Source organism: Solanum dulcamara, chromosome 3 (assembly GCF_947179165.1).
Source record: "Solanum dulcamara chromosome 3, daSolDulc1.2, whole genome shotgun sequence".
Taxonomy (NCBI): domain Eukaryota; kingdom Viridiplantae; phylum Streptophyta; class Magnoliopsida; order Solanales; family Solanaceae; genus Solanum; species Solanum dulcamara.
In genome coordinates, this window is record NC_077239.1 from 3659510 (window position 1) to 3675271 (window position 15762).

The 15762-nt window shown below is 31.0% G+C and overlaps 1 protein-coding gene across 1 annotated transcript; it reads left to right on the plus strand.

Annotated features, from left to right (window-relative positions):
• Nucleotides 1-11798: 11798 nt before the first annotated feature.
• Nucleotides 11799-14130, plus strand: LOC129881979 (uncharacterized). Its single transcript, XM_055956088.1, has 2 exons — nt 11799-12225; nt 14039-14130. The coding sequence occupies exons 1-2, from the start codon at nt 11799-11801 to the stop codon at nt 14128-14130; spliced, it is 519 nt and encodes a 172-aa protein (XP_055812063.1).
• Nucleotides 14131-15762: the final 1632 nt, after the last annotated feature.

Consider the following 15762-nt stretch of genomic DNA (forward strand, 5'->3'; position numbering starts at 1 on the left):
AACCATCTCCCAAATCCAACGGAGTCGTCGGAATTCCATTCCGAGCATCGGAACTCCAAAAGTTGACCAAAGTCAAACTTTGGCTTAAAATTCCTCAATTTCTCAACTCAAGGCCTCAAAACTTCGTTACAACTCCAAAACTGATTCCGTAAAGTCTCCTAAGCCAATTTCGACATTTCGGAGTTGCTTGAATTGAGAGAATTTCATTCCGAGACCCGTAGCTCCGATTGACCCCAAATACCACTTTTTAATACTTAAAGCTTATGAAACTCAAAATTTCCAAAGACATAACTTTTTATAGGATTTTCTAAAAATCAATACCCGGTAACAATTAGAAATGATTCGGGGCATCTAAAGGGATGGGTAAAATGGTCATTTTACAAAAATTCCAAAAAAATGATCTTGAGGGTCATTACAATAATGTTCTTTGAATTTTAAGGAAATTGACGGTGATGATACATCGAAATACAAATAGGTTTGAGAGATAATGAGGTTTTGGTGGAGTATTTCAATTGACCACAAATTAATTTAAAATGAGATAGCGGACTTGTGAATATTATTCATTTTAAAAGTCAATATCAATCTTCTATTTTCAAGCTTTTGTATTAAGCTACTCATGAAATATATAATCATCTCTGAATTCTTTCTAATTTACAAATATCAACATCTTTAAGTGCATCTTACAATAACAACTTGGGAATAATAAGTGTCACTAACTCATGTTAACAAACAAAAAACTAATTGGAGAGTTTTGCACTAATTTAAACGAGTTGTTCATATTTAACAGTTTTTTAGACAGGTTCATATTTAACATTCTTCCAATAAAAAAATTACTAAAGATTAATTTTTTAACATTAATATTGTAACTTATTATTACCGCGCGAAGCGCGGATGAGTACACTAGTTCACTAATTAAGAATCCATAGTAACAGTTAAAGTATTGTTCATTTTAGGTCTAGGCTTGCACGAATTTGTCCCTTGGATTTTAACCCAAAAGGTGTCTCAATAGTTGATTTTAATCTTATTCTTATAATCTAATAATAATTGTGACATATGTTAATTAATCTATCACATAGTAACTGTTAAGGTATTGCTCGTTTAGGTCTAGGCTTGCACGAATTTGTCCCTTGAATTTTAACCCAAAAAATTTCTCAATAGTTGATTTTGAACTCAGTCTTATAAGGTCCCTAACTTTCTTCTTTCATTCTGATGTGGAATGTGCGACTTGCCTTCCATCATGGGATACCCCTGACCCTCCCGTTTGAGATTTAGCGTCCTCGCTAAAGGTTCGCCCCCAATCGTATTGAGAGAGAGTCCTCATATGATACCCTTTGTAATGGTTCTGATTCAATTGTTAAGATACTGTCCTCTTTAGGTCTAATCATGCACGAATTTATTTTTTAAGATCTAACCCAAAAAATACCTTAAAATGATTGATTCTGAACTCATTTTTATAATGCCTCTAACTTTATTTTCTTAAAAGCCAATTCTTCCAGATGGAAGATTTATTTCGTACTTCATTATTATATATACTTTAAGGTAAAAAGGAGTAAAGTATACCAACAAAGATAATGATTAAAATAAAAACCAAAAGAGCATAGCATCATCTTATTAATTAGAAAATCCAAAGTCAGGTAAAAAAAAATTGTTGACCTAATCGAGTAACTGGAAAGCATGATAATTAGATCATACTATTATATATAATAACCATAATATTATTATTTTTTACCGGCCCTTAAAGTTCTTTTTATTTAATTATGAGTCGCGGTAAACAAAAGCGAATTCAAGATTTAAGTTTGATGAGTTTAATTTTTAAGATTCTCAATATTGAATTCATCGTATGGTTATAATCACAAGTTCAACTCTAATAATAGGTTTTTACATATATATGTATATATTTATAGTTTTATACTTTGTGCATCGAAAGTTATGAATTTAGATGAATCATCGGCCAAAAAAGGCTACCTTATCTCTAAGTGTTTTAAATCATTGATTATAAAATAATTAATGTCAAAATCAGTATTATGTACAAACTGAAATCTGATTGATTGTTACAATTAGAGGAAACAAGCTGCAATTTAGTCTTATAATTCTCTTATTTATAGGAGACAAAAGTCACCGGACTATAATGTTAGGTGAAAAATAATTTAGTCTTATAATTCTCTTATTTATAGGAGACAAAAGTCACCAGACTATAATGTTAGGTGAAAAATAAAAATATCTATTATTTTTTTTTCTTTTACTTACATCTGCCATGAGACTTAAAAGAATTTTAAGAAAATCATTTTTTTTAGGTGGACCTCGAAAGATACGGAACATCTTTTATATGGCTTTCATCGAATTTCGTTTTTCTTAGAATATTATATGTATTTATGAGATCGAGCATGAAATTTTATTTACTCAGGTTAAATTGAGTATATGTTTCTCTCTTTACCTTCTAGGATTGATAATCGTGTATTATTTTTAGTTTATGAATTAGACCATATATTTTTTTATTTAAATTTACTGAGTTTTGAATATATTATTTGTATATATTAAATATTTTTTTCTCGACATAAATAAAGAGTTTGAACCAAAGTTATAAAGTTCATTTATTTGTAACTAACAGTAGTGCTCGGAATAACTTGCATAATTATTCAGATTATTATAAACATTACTTTATTTTTATTCGCCATTTAAATTATTTCATGAGATTATAATTCTAACTCGAGGATTATGATGTTTTATCTAACTTATGTTTATCTTGGTTAGTTAGCCACTTCTTTAATTAGTCATTTGATTATGGACTAGGGGAATATTAGTTATTTATTTTAAGAAATTATGTTGAAGGATATGAGATTTAATTTGTCTACCCTAAACTCCTTGATTAATTGCTAACAAGTCTTATCATGGGGTTTAATTATTATCATTTCCCACTTTTTGAATCAAGTTTAAAGGGGTGATTAAAAGTCCAAACCTAAAACTTTCATGATGATAACGTGACTTTAAAAAGAAAATTTTGTTGATGGTCAATTCAAGTGAATGCTTATGATATAAAAGTTATTCCATCCGTTTCAATTTATTTGCCTTAGTTTTTTTTTAGTTCTTTTAAAAAAGTATGTTACTTTCCTTTTTCTTTTCTTTTTTATAAATCTTAAATTTCAACTTTTCACATGATATATTTTAGGCTTCAACATTAAAAGACATTTTGATAGATTCTACATATTTTTAGTTTAAGATCATAAGATTCAAAAGTCTTTTTTACTTTTAAACCAAAATCAAACAAACAAATTGAGACAGAGGAGTACTATTCTAATTTTTGTCACTTAAAAATCATCAAGCTAAACCCCGCTTAACTAAAAAAATAAAAACAGTCTGTAATTTCTATATTTACATAAAAAATCTGATATACAGGTTAACATAGGAGTTCATCTGAACTCTATAAAACTATAACTTTGGCTTGAAGATTATATATGTTACTAAAACATTCACCAAATAATTAATTTTAAATTTAGTAAATCTAATTAGTTTGACAAAATTCTAAATTCGAATTCCTAAAGTCCAAATTCTGAATCTTCATAAAAAATATATTTAATTTTTTTTCTTTTAAATTCATTTTTAAAGTGAAAAATGCCTCTTTGATTTTTGGGAATATTGTGTAGTCATCGGATTTTTGTACACCAAAGACACACACGAGACACAACTTATAAAAGCTACAAATTAAGGGCATAATTAGCAATTCACTTTTCCTCTTTAGACTGATCAACAAGAAAAGCAGTTTTAAAAAAATGGATTTCTATGTCATTTTTTTAAAAAAAAACAATAATTATGAACAACTTTAATCATGATAGATATTGCTAAATATGTCCCTAAAACTTTGTTTAGAGGGTTGGTACATATTATTTTAATGTATCGTAGTATATATTGTATTGTATTATATTATTCTGATTAATACAATATTGAGTGGATTTTAATATTTTTCGTTGTATAATATCATACATCAGTAATTTAAAAAATAATTTTTATAAGGTAGAGTTGAAAGGTATTGTAAAGGATAAAACAAATTATTAGTTAGTAAGAAAAGATGAAATATCTTTTTTTTAAAAGAAGAAGTAATGATGCGATTACACCAAATCAATCGTTATATAAAATGAAACTTTTCGTTGTTATATAATAATAAATTTAACAATACTATATTATATTTTTTAAGCAATGAAAATAAATATTATATTTAAACTAACAATAAAATATAATATAAAATAGACTATGTAGTTTTGTGACAATTAGAGATTCCATATAGCTTTTGATTCCAAATCCATTTGAATTTAAGCTACAAATAAATTAAAGGACATCATATTAAATTTAAAACTTTTATTTGTATACTTATAATTCTTTGGGGTCTATTGCTATTTTGGACCTCCATCATAATTTATATATTACTTCTAAACGTTTGGAGAACAATCAACTTTAATATGTATAACTAATGATTGATAAAAATATTGGTTAGCAATATATCTAGTGATTTGAAAAAGTACAAGTTATACTATTAATAAGAATGTAAATGGACTTAAACTGCAACAATAATTTCACTTCAAGTACAAAATTTTGTTGACTATGCACGTATTTTTTGGATATAAATACTTTTTTGTTGTTGTTGTAAGAATGATTGGTTAATAATTTATTGAAGTACATGGACATCTCTTTTATAATAAGTTTAAATTGTTAAATATAACATATTTTATTTACTTAGTTATATTCTTATCTCATTTTATAATGTGCAAGCTTGATTTTTTTCTTTTTTATGAGTCAAGCAAGTAGATTTTTCTTTTGATAAATAGATAGTAGTAAAACTTGAAATTACGACCTCTATCTATTCTAATATCATATCGAAATGTGTTCATCTCATTTAAAATTTTAAGTTGGAGAATTATTTACTCAAATTTATAAATTTCTTCTGAGATCCTTACATAACAAATGAGAAAAAAGTGTATTTTTCTAATATGCTCCTACACGTGTTACTCATTCTTTGCATGACACATGGATCACATAATTTGATTATTTTTTTTGAAATTCGAAAAAAATAACAATGCTAATAGACTAAACAGTGAGCTTAAAACTAAAAGAAGAACTGACTCAACATGTTAAAAAGTATAGTTGGAACAAAGTTTATGGCTCAATTGACTGGATTGAAAGAGAAAAGAAGCCCCAAATGATAAAATATGATGAACAAAAAAAAAGTGAGTGTGCAGAAAAAATTGATCAAATTTTAGCTCTGATACCTTGTTGAAGTCATGTGTCAATAAAGAGTCGTTAATATGAATAAAGTCTGTTGAAGCAATTCAATTCAACCCACTATTTTATAGGGTTGAACTAAGATTTTTGAAGTCTATTTAAGAATAGTAATTTTTAACTTGATCCGAAAAAAACTTGTTGGTCCCTTAGATTTGAGCTTTATGGGCCGGACAGATCTCTGAGGCAAATAAAAAAAATAAGTAAATCACAAAATGAGTCCAAACTCAAAGTCTACTTAAACCATCATATATAAGTATTACTACAAGTTAATATTTTGATTTAGCTAGTCTTATTGTTACATATTAACTGTCTAGTTTGTATATTAATATCTTTATTTAATTTGAGTGATATCATGTTAAAAGTTTTTAAATTTCACAGAAATTTTATGTTTGAAATTATTTTCTTGTACGATTGTACATACGTAAGATATTTGCATATAAACACCATGTAATATACATATTTATGTTAATATTTAAAATTAAGATTTAAATATAAAATATCTAAAATATAATTTTTGTTAAAAAATTGATAAGTCCGACGTAGCCCGCATCCCACATGGTGATGAGTTATTCTTGATATTTTCTAACCCATTAAAATAATGGGATAGCTCGGCTTAATCCGTCAAATTCTAAAGTCTGTGTTGGTTATCCCGAATGGATTGAGTCGGCCCATATTATGTCACAATCCGAATTCACAAATCGTAATAGCACCTACATTTTCAACCACTAGGTAAGCCAACCCAAATATTTTATCAATTTAATAAAATAAATAAAGTAAGAAGACAAGTGACAAGTAAAAAGTTCCACACACTAAGTTTGTCATAAGTATGAAATGCGGAAAGCTAAAATATCACCCAAAATTTGGTGTCATAAGTACAAGAGCTTCTAAATAAGATGCAAATATGAAACTAAACTGATCAGTCTACACATAATAAATATCCTGTTTGAATACTAAAACAACAGAATAAATAAAAGATAGAGGAAGGTGTGGGCTGCAAAACAGCCAAGCAGTTCACCACAACTCCAAGATATTCCAAGGTAGGACTCAAAAAGCTCTATAAGATGCGCCTGTATTCAAAATTGAATCTGCATCACAAAAGAGTACAACAAGTGTAGTATGAGTATAAAAAAATATGTACCTAGTATATCTCATTGACCGACAATGAAGAAGTAGTGACAGGAGTATATATATAAAAAATCATTCTCATATTTTATAATTCTACATTATACTTATCAGTCAAGTCTCACCAAAATAGGGTTAATCAAATATAACAAAATATTCTATCATCAATTTAACACATAACCAAGTAAAAATAATGAGATGCAATGCAACACCATGAGATGATATACCTCAATACCAAATAACCTCATAACCGTATATACACAATACTTCTCGAAAATTCTTTGAGAATTTGTGACTCATGGGGGATTCGCGAGGTCCATATACCAACAGAGACGATCTTCAAGTGTCTGTGCAGACGATCTCAATGCACTAGTATAAAATCAAACTATCCCCAACACGGACGATCTCCACGTGCCCAACTTATAACCATAAAATAATCTCTCATAGACGAACTCTACGTGTTAGACGTTTACTCATACTCAATCTCATGTCAAGCATGTGCACAATATAATATCAAAAACATAGGAGATGATAATGCATCTCAATAAATTAAATATTAGTATGACATATAATCACCTCAACTATCACAATTATATGGGTTCAAACAAGAGCACAATCACACAAAAGAAACCAAATCAATAATACATCAGCGAATACCCATATGCTTTGGCATTCTCGGATTAGAATCCCTCATTCTATAGTAATAAATTTTTCCTTTATAACACCAGTACTCATATCAATGCCCGTCATACCATTGGTATGAGACCCCTATCAACGAAGTCTAGAAAGTCTTAACATACTTCGAATGCCGAACACGTGTCATGAATTCTCAAGATTTTGCCTTTCCCTTTTGCAAATCTTCAGAACGTTTTTAATCTATCAAATATGCATTATTCATATGCAAATGAATTCATAAACACCCATATTACTATATGTCTAGTCCACGCCCCAAAACTCATCCCAAATCTATAATAATTTTAGTCTTTAATTAGAGAAAACGTCCCTCAACGAAGTCTTAACCTACCTCAAATGCTAAACACGTGTCACGAATTCTCAAGATTTTTCCTTTCCCTTTCACAAAGCTTCAGAACGTTCCCAATCTATAAAATATGCATTATTCATAAGTAAATGAATCTGTAGACATCCATATTACTATATGTTTAGCCTAGGCCCAAAAATTCACCTCAAATCTATAATCAATTATCTAAATCTCAAGCCCTTTAAGGTTAAGTCTCAATTTCTCCAAATATCATAGATCTAATGATATTCATATAATACAATACCCTTAATATTTTAATATATATCAACAAGTCAAAACTAATTTAACTATGAAATACTCACAAATTTCCAACAAGCTAACGAGTAGTTTATAAGTGAACCTTATATTTTGCCCCTACTGTTAAAGAAAGATTTATTAACGAAAACTATAAAATTGATCCATTGGAGGTTTGCAAAGAAAATTAAAATTCTGACATACAATTATACAACAGAAAGTAATTTTTGTTTGCCCAATGGATACTAACTCCTACCTTGTCATGATCGCATCTTCATCCCCACTAACTCTTTCAATAAAAAAAGATAAATTTCAAATAGTATTAAAGGAACTTTCTATCCTTAGAAATAGTTAATATACATCAAGTTTAATGTTACTTGAAGCATTCTCTGATACACGCCGCAGGTAGTTTCTCACTCTCTTACTTCTTCTTTTTTCCCCTAAAAAATACAGATTATAAAATAACCACTCCCATTTTATCTAACCTAGTTACATGGATTTTAAAGAAGTAGTCGATATGATTCACTTCATATTTAAAATAATTATTGTCTTTCATTAATAATTAATTATAAAAAAATAAATCATCACATAAATTAATTATGTAAAAGAATATCCTTCAACTAAATAACCATAGTTAAACGAATAGTTCTAAATTCTTATTTAAAATTTTACGGGAAGAATCAAAATAGTTATAGTACTCAAAACAACCTAATGGGTCATTACATATTAGCAGTTTTAAGATCATCATCTCATTTAAAAATTTAAGTTTGAAAAATTATTTTGCTCAAACACATCTTATATCAGAGCCAATTTTTGATGAATTACCATTTTGTTTAACTATGATTTCTCATGATGTTCTACCTCCAACTCGGGATTTTGATTGATAGAATTGTTCATCAAATGTATATTCATCCTTCTATCAACTGCATTTTTTTAGTGAATGAAAAAGAGATATTTTGGGTTTCTATATATTTTGTATTTGCTAGTTCTGATATCATGTGAAAGAATTTGAGCATCCAAACCCTACCACACAAATTGTCTTTCTTTTAAAGGAATGAATCAATCAATTATAATATTGAGGCAATATATGGTATATATCATATAGACATTATAAAGGAGAGGGTAGTATGAGAAAAAAAACAATCATCTGTAATACTTTATTAATATTTAATATATATATCAGTTTAATATCATAAATGATCGATTTTTTTTTGAAGAAATAAAGAATCAATTCTTCATAATATTCTGTCAGTATATGATATGTGCCATATTGTTATCAATCAACTGAATGTCCACTTTACAATAGTAGATTGTACTTTTTCTTTATGTGGGGTCCACTAAAAGTGGGCAAGTTGCCCATTAGTTTTTTCTTTCTTCTCGCTATAAATTGCCAATTTTTTTGGCAATAAAGAATGAGACACACGCACTGAAATTTTCTCTCATAGTCTTTCTCTCTTTTTCTTATTCTTTTCTTTTTATTTTGCTAAATTAATTTATTTTATAAAACGTTATCAACACGAAACTTTAATTTTTTTTCCAGAAAATTAACTTCAATATCAGGTATATATACTGAAAATTTTAATTTTAGTTGTTTTTGATATTTTAAAATTAATTTTCATCATGTCAAACTTGTCAAACTTGTCAAAATTGAAGTTTGTGGCACTTGATATTTCTGACAAAATTTATTTGTCATCGGTACTTGATGCTGAAATCCACCTTACCGTTAAGGATTTTGGTAATGCTATAATCAAAGAAAATAAAGCATTAAGTCAGGATAAAGCAAAGCCTATGATTTTCTTTCATTATCATCTAGATGAAAGTCTGAAGGTTAAATACTTGATAGTGAAAAATTAATTTGAATTGTGGAAAAATTTAAAAGGGAGGTATGACTACCTCAGGGCAACAGTATTGCCAAGGGCTCGTTATGAGTGGATGCACTTACGATTTCAAGATTTTAAAACTGTAATTGAGTATAATTCTGTTGTATTTAGAATAACTTCCCAATTAAAATTATGTGGGGAAACAATAAATGATGAAGACATGTTAGAAAAGATACTAACTACTTTCCATGCCTCTAATGTGATAGTATAGAAGCAATACTGTGAAAAAGATTTTCAAAAATATTCTGAATTGATCTCATGTCTTCTGGTGGCTAAGCAAAATAATGTTATTTTAATAAAAAATTATGAAGCCCGTTCCACTGAAACTGCTTCTTTACCGAAAGTAAATGTAGTAGAAGCACATGCTCAATTTGAAAGAAAGATAAAATAAAAATCAAGGCCACAATAATGTGCGTGGACATGGCTATAGTAGAAGACAATATAATAATCGTCGTGGTGGTGGTCAACATAAAAGGGAGAACAATATTGTAACGACCTGTTAGGTCATTTTGAGAAATAGTTATCTTCTTTTTATAAAAGACTCCTTCCGTACATTTAAATTGGAAATTTTATGGGGTTAGCCGGTTACTACAGACAGTTCGTGCAGGGCTTCTCTACTATTGCATCTCCATTGACTAGATTGACTCAGAAGACCATGGATTTTCATTGGTCCAAGGAGTGTGAGGCGAGCTTCCAAAAGCTTAAGATCTTATTGACTTCAGCTTCTATTTTGACACTACCCGAGGAGGGTGTGGGCTTACTATATATTGTGATGCTTTCGGTGTTGGTTTAAGCGGTGTGTTGATGCAAAATGGGATAGTAATTGCCTATGCTTCGAGATAGTTGAAGGCCCATGAGAAAAACTATCTTACTCATGATTTAGAGTTAACGGCTGTGGTCTTCGTGCTTAAGTTGTAGCGTCATTACCTATACGGTGTGCATTGCGAGGTCTTCACCAATCACATGAGTCTTTGGTATATATTCAGTCAGAGGGATCTAAACTTGAGGTAATGTAGATGGCTTGAGTTGATGAAGGACTACGACATGACTATCTTGTATCACCTAGGAAGAGCCAATGTTGTGGAGGATGCCTTGAGTAGGAAGTCTTCTAGTATGGGGAGTCTTGCCGCGATCCTAGTTGAGGAGCAACCATTGGCTAGAGATGTTTAGAGGCTGGCAATAGCCTTGTCTGATTACAGATTTTAGATGATGGTAGTGTTCTTACCTTTGTGGAGGCACGTTCTTCCTTGGTTGAGCAGATTCGGAAGAGGCAGTTTGAGGATGAGAAGTTATGTATCATTCGAGACAAGGTATTAAGAGGTAAAGCTGAGGAGGCAGTACTTGATTCGCAAGGTGTATTGAGGATTGGCGACATAATTTATGTGCTTAAGATGGGTGACTTGACTAGACTTATTTTGGAAGAGGCCCATTGTTCAAGGTATGCTATCCATCTGGGAGCATCCAAGATGTATCACGATCTGAGCCAGCACTATTGGTGGTGTAGGATGAAGAAGGATATTACAAAGTTCGTGTCCAAGTATTTGACTTGCCAGCAAGTAAAGTATGAGCACCAGCGGCCTGGGGGTGTGAGTCAGAGGATGCCTATTCCCATTTAAAACTGGGAAATGATCACCATGAACTTCATTGTGGGTTTGCCTCCCACCGTGGGTGGTTATGATTCTATATGGGTGGTTGTTGATAGACTGACAAAGTCCGTCCATTTTATTCCAGTTAAGGTAAGGTACACAGCGGATAAGCTACCCCAATTATATATTAGTCAGCTCGTTTGGCTTCATGGTGTCCAAATATCCATCATTTTGGATCGAGGTTCAGTATTTATTTTGCACTTTTGACAGGAATTACAGCATGGTTTTGACACTAGACTTGACATGAGTCCAGCTTTTCACCCATAGACCGATTTTCAGTACGAGCGGATGATTCAGGTATTGGAGGACATGCTCCGATCTTGTGTTATTAATTCTGGTGCTAGATGGGATCAGTACTTTCCCCTAGCGGAGTTTGCCTACAACAAAAGTTATCACTCCAGTATCCAGATGGCCCTATTTAAGGCTTTGTATGGTAGGCGGTGTCGATCTCCTATTGGATGGTTTGATTTAGCTGAGATGTACTCTTTAGACACTAACTTGCTTAGAGATGCTATAGAGCAGGTTCGTATGATTCAGGGTAGACTCTTGACAACCTAGAGTAGGCAGAAGAGTTATGCAGACCGGAGAGTTCGACCATTGAAGTTCATGGTGGGTGATCATGTTTGTCTTGGAGTGTCGCCCATGAAGGGTGTGATGCGGTTCAGAAGAAAGGTCAAGCTAAACCCTCGATTCATTGGCCCATTTAAGATTTTGGCGCGAGTGGGAGAGGTAGCTTATAAATTGGCCTTACCACCTAGCTTATCGGCTGTGCATAATGTGTTTCATATTTTTATGCTCCGGAAGTATGTTTCGGATGAGTCCCATGTGTTACCACTTGATTCAGTGGAGTTGGGTCCAGACCTGACATTTGAGGAGGAGCCTATAGCCATTCTAGATAGGAAGGTCCGTAAGCTTAGAATTAAGGAGATAGCTTCAGTGAAGGTACAATGGAAGCACTGTTCAGTCGGAGAGGCGACTTATGAGATGGAGGCTGATATACGTGCTAGATTTCCCTATCTTTTTGAGGCTTTAGGTATATTTTTTTACTTTATGTTTGAGGACGAACATGATTTTTAGTGTTGGATAATGTAATGACCCGTTAGGTCATTTTGAGAAATAGTCATCTTTCCTTCATAAAAGACTCCTTCCGTATATTTAAATTGGAAATTTTTGACTATTCGATAATTATAGTTAATTAGTTGACGGGTGATTTTTAGATAATTAATTAGTTGGTGGACTAAATTGATAATTTACTTAACACCATATACCACTTGGTCCATGTATAAAAATTATTAGAGTTAAATAGGGTTGACATTATTTTGAGTTGCGAAAGAAAACAAAACCACTGCGGCGGGCAGACAATTGCGAAGAGGCATCGTGGGTAATTGAGGTAAGGATTTTTGTTTATGGAAAACAAAAATTGTGAATTTGAAAAACTATAATTTCTTCTTGAATTTTTATAATCATTGTTTCTAACGTGGTAATGTTGATTTGGTTGATAAATGAAGGTTAACAAGATATATATATATATATATAAAGATTATCAACTATGTTGGGTAGTAGTGTTGGGTTTGTTTAGAGTTAGGATAGTATAGAATTTTGTGATGTTACTTCCATCATTAATTCTATTGTAAAGAATTCTTTTTGTTCTTGTGGAGTAGATAAGAAAGAAATGGCAGATTCTTTCTTTTAATTGTCGTATTCTAATAAATAATAGTCCATTCCTTGTTAAGTTTTTCAAGGCTAGGATCTAGAAATTTACATGCTCAAGGTCAGAGATGATAAATTGGTGTAATTTTCTTCGTATCGTATGTTTTCAAAGACAGTGTCAAGCAATTTGCTTCCAATAAATTATTTCTGTAATATAAATTTTGGGTCTACGAGATGGATAATTTAGTTTTAATAAAATTTCAAGTTTTGTCCTTGTGGATCTGAATTCAAATATTTTTTTTGAGACTAGGCTAGATCTATAGAAATATAAGTGTTGTTGGTTTCAAAATCTCATGGTGATTATTTATTTGCTTAGATTACATTGATTTGGAAGTCCGACAAAAGGGGAAGGCTTAGATTATATTTATTTATTTCCTTGTTATGTGCACTGGGGAGTAATGAGAATTGAACTGGGTTATTGACTGTATGACTGACCATAAATATAGAGATGAGGGATAAACAATGATGATCTAATGACATGTATTGGTGAAATTGATGTGATGAGATTATGAATTTATTTTGGACGTGTGAGATAGGAAAAATTATTGTTGTTTTCATGTTATTATCGTGAATCATATGAACCTGAATTGATTTTATTGATTTTGACATACTGTGTTGAAATTGAAAATGATATAAAATAAAGGAGTCTGGCCACACACTCCATGGCAAGTATTATGAAATAAAAGGGTCGGACCACACGCTCCGTGGCAGGATATATATATTGAGGAAATGGGCCACACGCTCCGTGGTAGGTAACATGGACAGAAATGTCCCCCATGGGTTCTTGACTATAATTCAGAGGATGTGTACCGATAGAATAGACATGCATCAACTCATTGCATTGCATCACATTTTATTGACATTTGTGAATTCGTGTTTAACACTTATTGCTCTATATATATTGAACTTGAATTGATATGATTCACTTGATGAGACTACTGATGAGTATTCGTGGACTGTATTATTATTATTGTGTAGAGTGTAGAATTGGGCTGGTTTTATACAGGTTGTAGTTAAGGAGGTTCGATTGGAATGACAGGAGTACTTGTATCTATTGAGCTTTGCTTAGTTGTAGTTATCCACTTGCTGAGTACTGTATTGTTTGGTACTCATCCCTTGATTCTACACTTGTGTAGGTTGTGAGCTCGACCTTCTTGATCTCCTAATATTTTCTACCATATTCGAGGCTATCATCTCGAATGTTGAGGTATCTGTTACATCCATCTAGCAGACATCTGTTACTATTTTTATATGTTTTAGTCCTATTCTAGAGACAAAGATGTTGTGACTATATTTTTTTTCGTACTTCGGTAATGTATTAGTGGTTTGTACACATGACAACCAATCTTGGAAAAGTTTGAGTTTGTTTTACGTATTTCTGGTTAAGTTAAATTTTGATTCATTTCTTTTTCTCCCGTATCTACTTTATGATGGGTATTAGGCTGACTTGTCTCGGTGGGTTGAGATGAGTGCCATCACGCCCGGATTCGAATCGTGACAAATATGAGTTCTCAAAGTTGCCCTTCAAGAAGTAATTGTCATCATTGTAGCATGAAAAGTCACTGAAAAAATGAATGTTGGACGCTGAGCATTTTGTAAGGCTTTATCAAAATTTCTTTAAAAAAAAGGCAAATAGAGGTGATGCCTCATCTTCTAATGCTCGGATAGAATCACATTTGACGTTTAAAAATAATGTTGATGCAAGACCTTTGCATAATGATAATATTGATGCAAATCTGGCTTTGAAGGATGACGATTTTAATGACCTCAATGATATTACTCATTTGGAGGTTGAAGACTTCTTTAAGGATTATAATTGATGTTTAATTTCATTATATGATTTACAATATATTTTCATTTTTTATGTACTTTTTATTATCATATTTTTACGTTTATCTATTTAAAAGAAAACAAGAAAAAATGACTTGTGTTTTTCTAGCAATATTGTTACTTATTTTATATCTTATAATGTATTTTTATTTTATGAAGATAAATAAATTTCTCATTCTTCAATTGGATCCAAGATAAGTAATGGAGATATGTGCCTTTTGAATAGTATCACAACTCATACGATATTAAAAGAAAGAAATATTTCTGTTATTTGATTATGAAAATGACCTATGTCAATACAATATCCGATAGTACAAAATTGATTGAAAGCTCTGGAAGAACAACCTTATTACTACCTGAAGGAATGATATTAATAATTGATAATGCATTATATTGTAGTAAGTCTCAAAGAAACTTGTTAAGTTTCAAGGTTATTCTCCAAAATGGCTATCATATTGAGACTGCGAATGAAGGAAAGATTGAATACCTTTATATTACTACAATAAATATGAAGAAGAAAATTATGCACAAAAAATTACCTGCACTTTCTTCTTGATTGTACCATACGAATATTGGTACTATTGAATCACATGTCATAGTAAAAAAAGATTTACTGGTTCTAATAATTTTATCATTTGGCATGACTGATCGGACCATCCCGGTTATAATATGATTCGCAAAATTATTGAGAATTCACATGGACACACTTTGAAGAATCAAAAAATTCTTCAATCTAAAAAATTTTCTTGTGTTGCTTGTTTCCAAGGAAAACTGATTATTAAACTATCAGCAACTAAGGTTGGGATTGAAACCCCTGCATTTCTGAAATGTATACAGGGTGATATATGTGGGTCAATTCACCCTTCATGTGGACCATTTAAATATTATATGGTCTTGATAGATGCATCTACAAGATGGTCATATATGTGCTTATTATCAACTCGCAGCATGATTTTTGCGAGATTATGCAATAAAGATAATTTGTCTTGATAATGCTGGTGAATGTACATCTCAATACTTTAATGATTAT

Excerpts from the sequence above, each read along its gene's own strand:
- LOC129881979 (XM_055956088.1), top strand. The coding sequence starts at position 11,799 with ATGGTGGGTGATCATGTTTGTCTTGGAGTGTCGCCCATGAAGGGTGTG. Across the intron at positions 12,226-14,038 it reads CTATCTTTTTGAGGCTTTAG|GTTGTGAGCTCGACCTTCTT; the intron begins GTATATTTTTTT and ends ACACTTGTGTAG.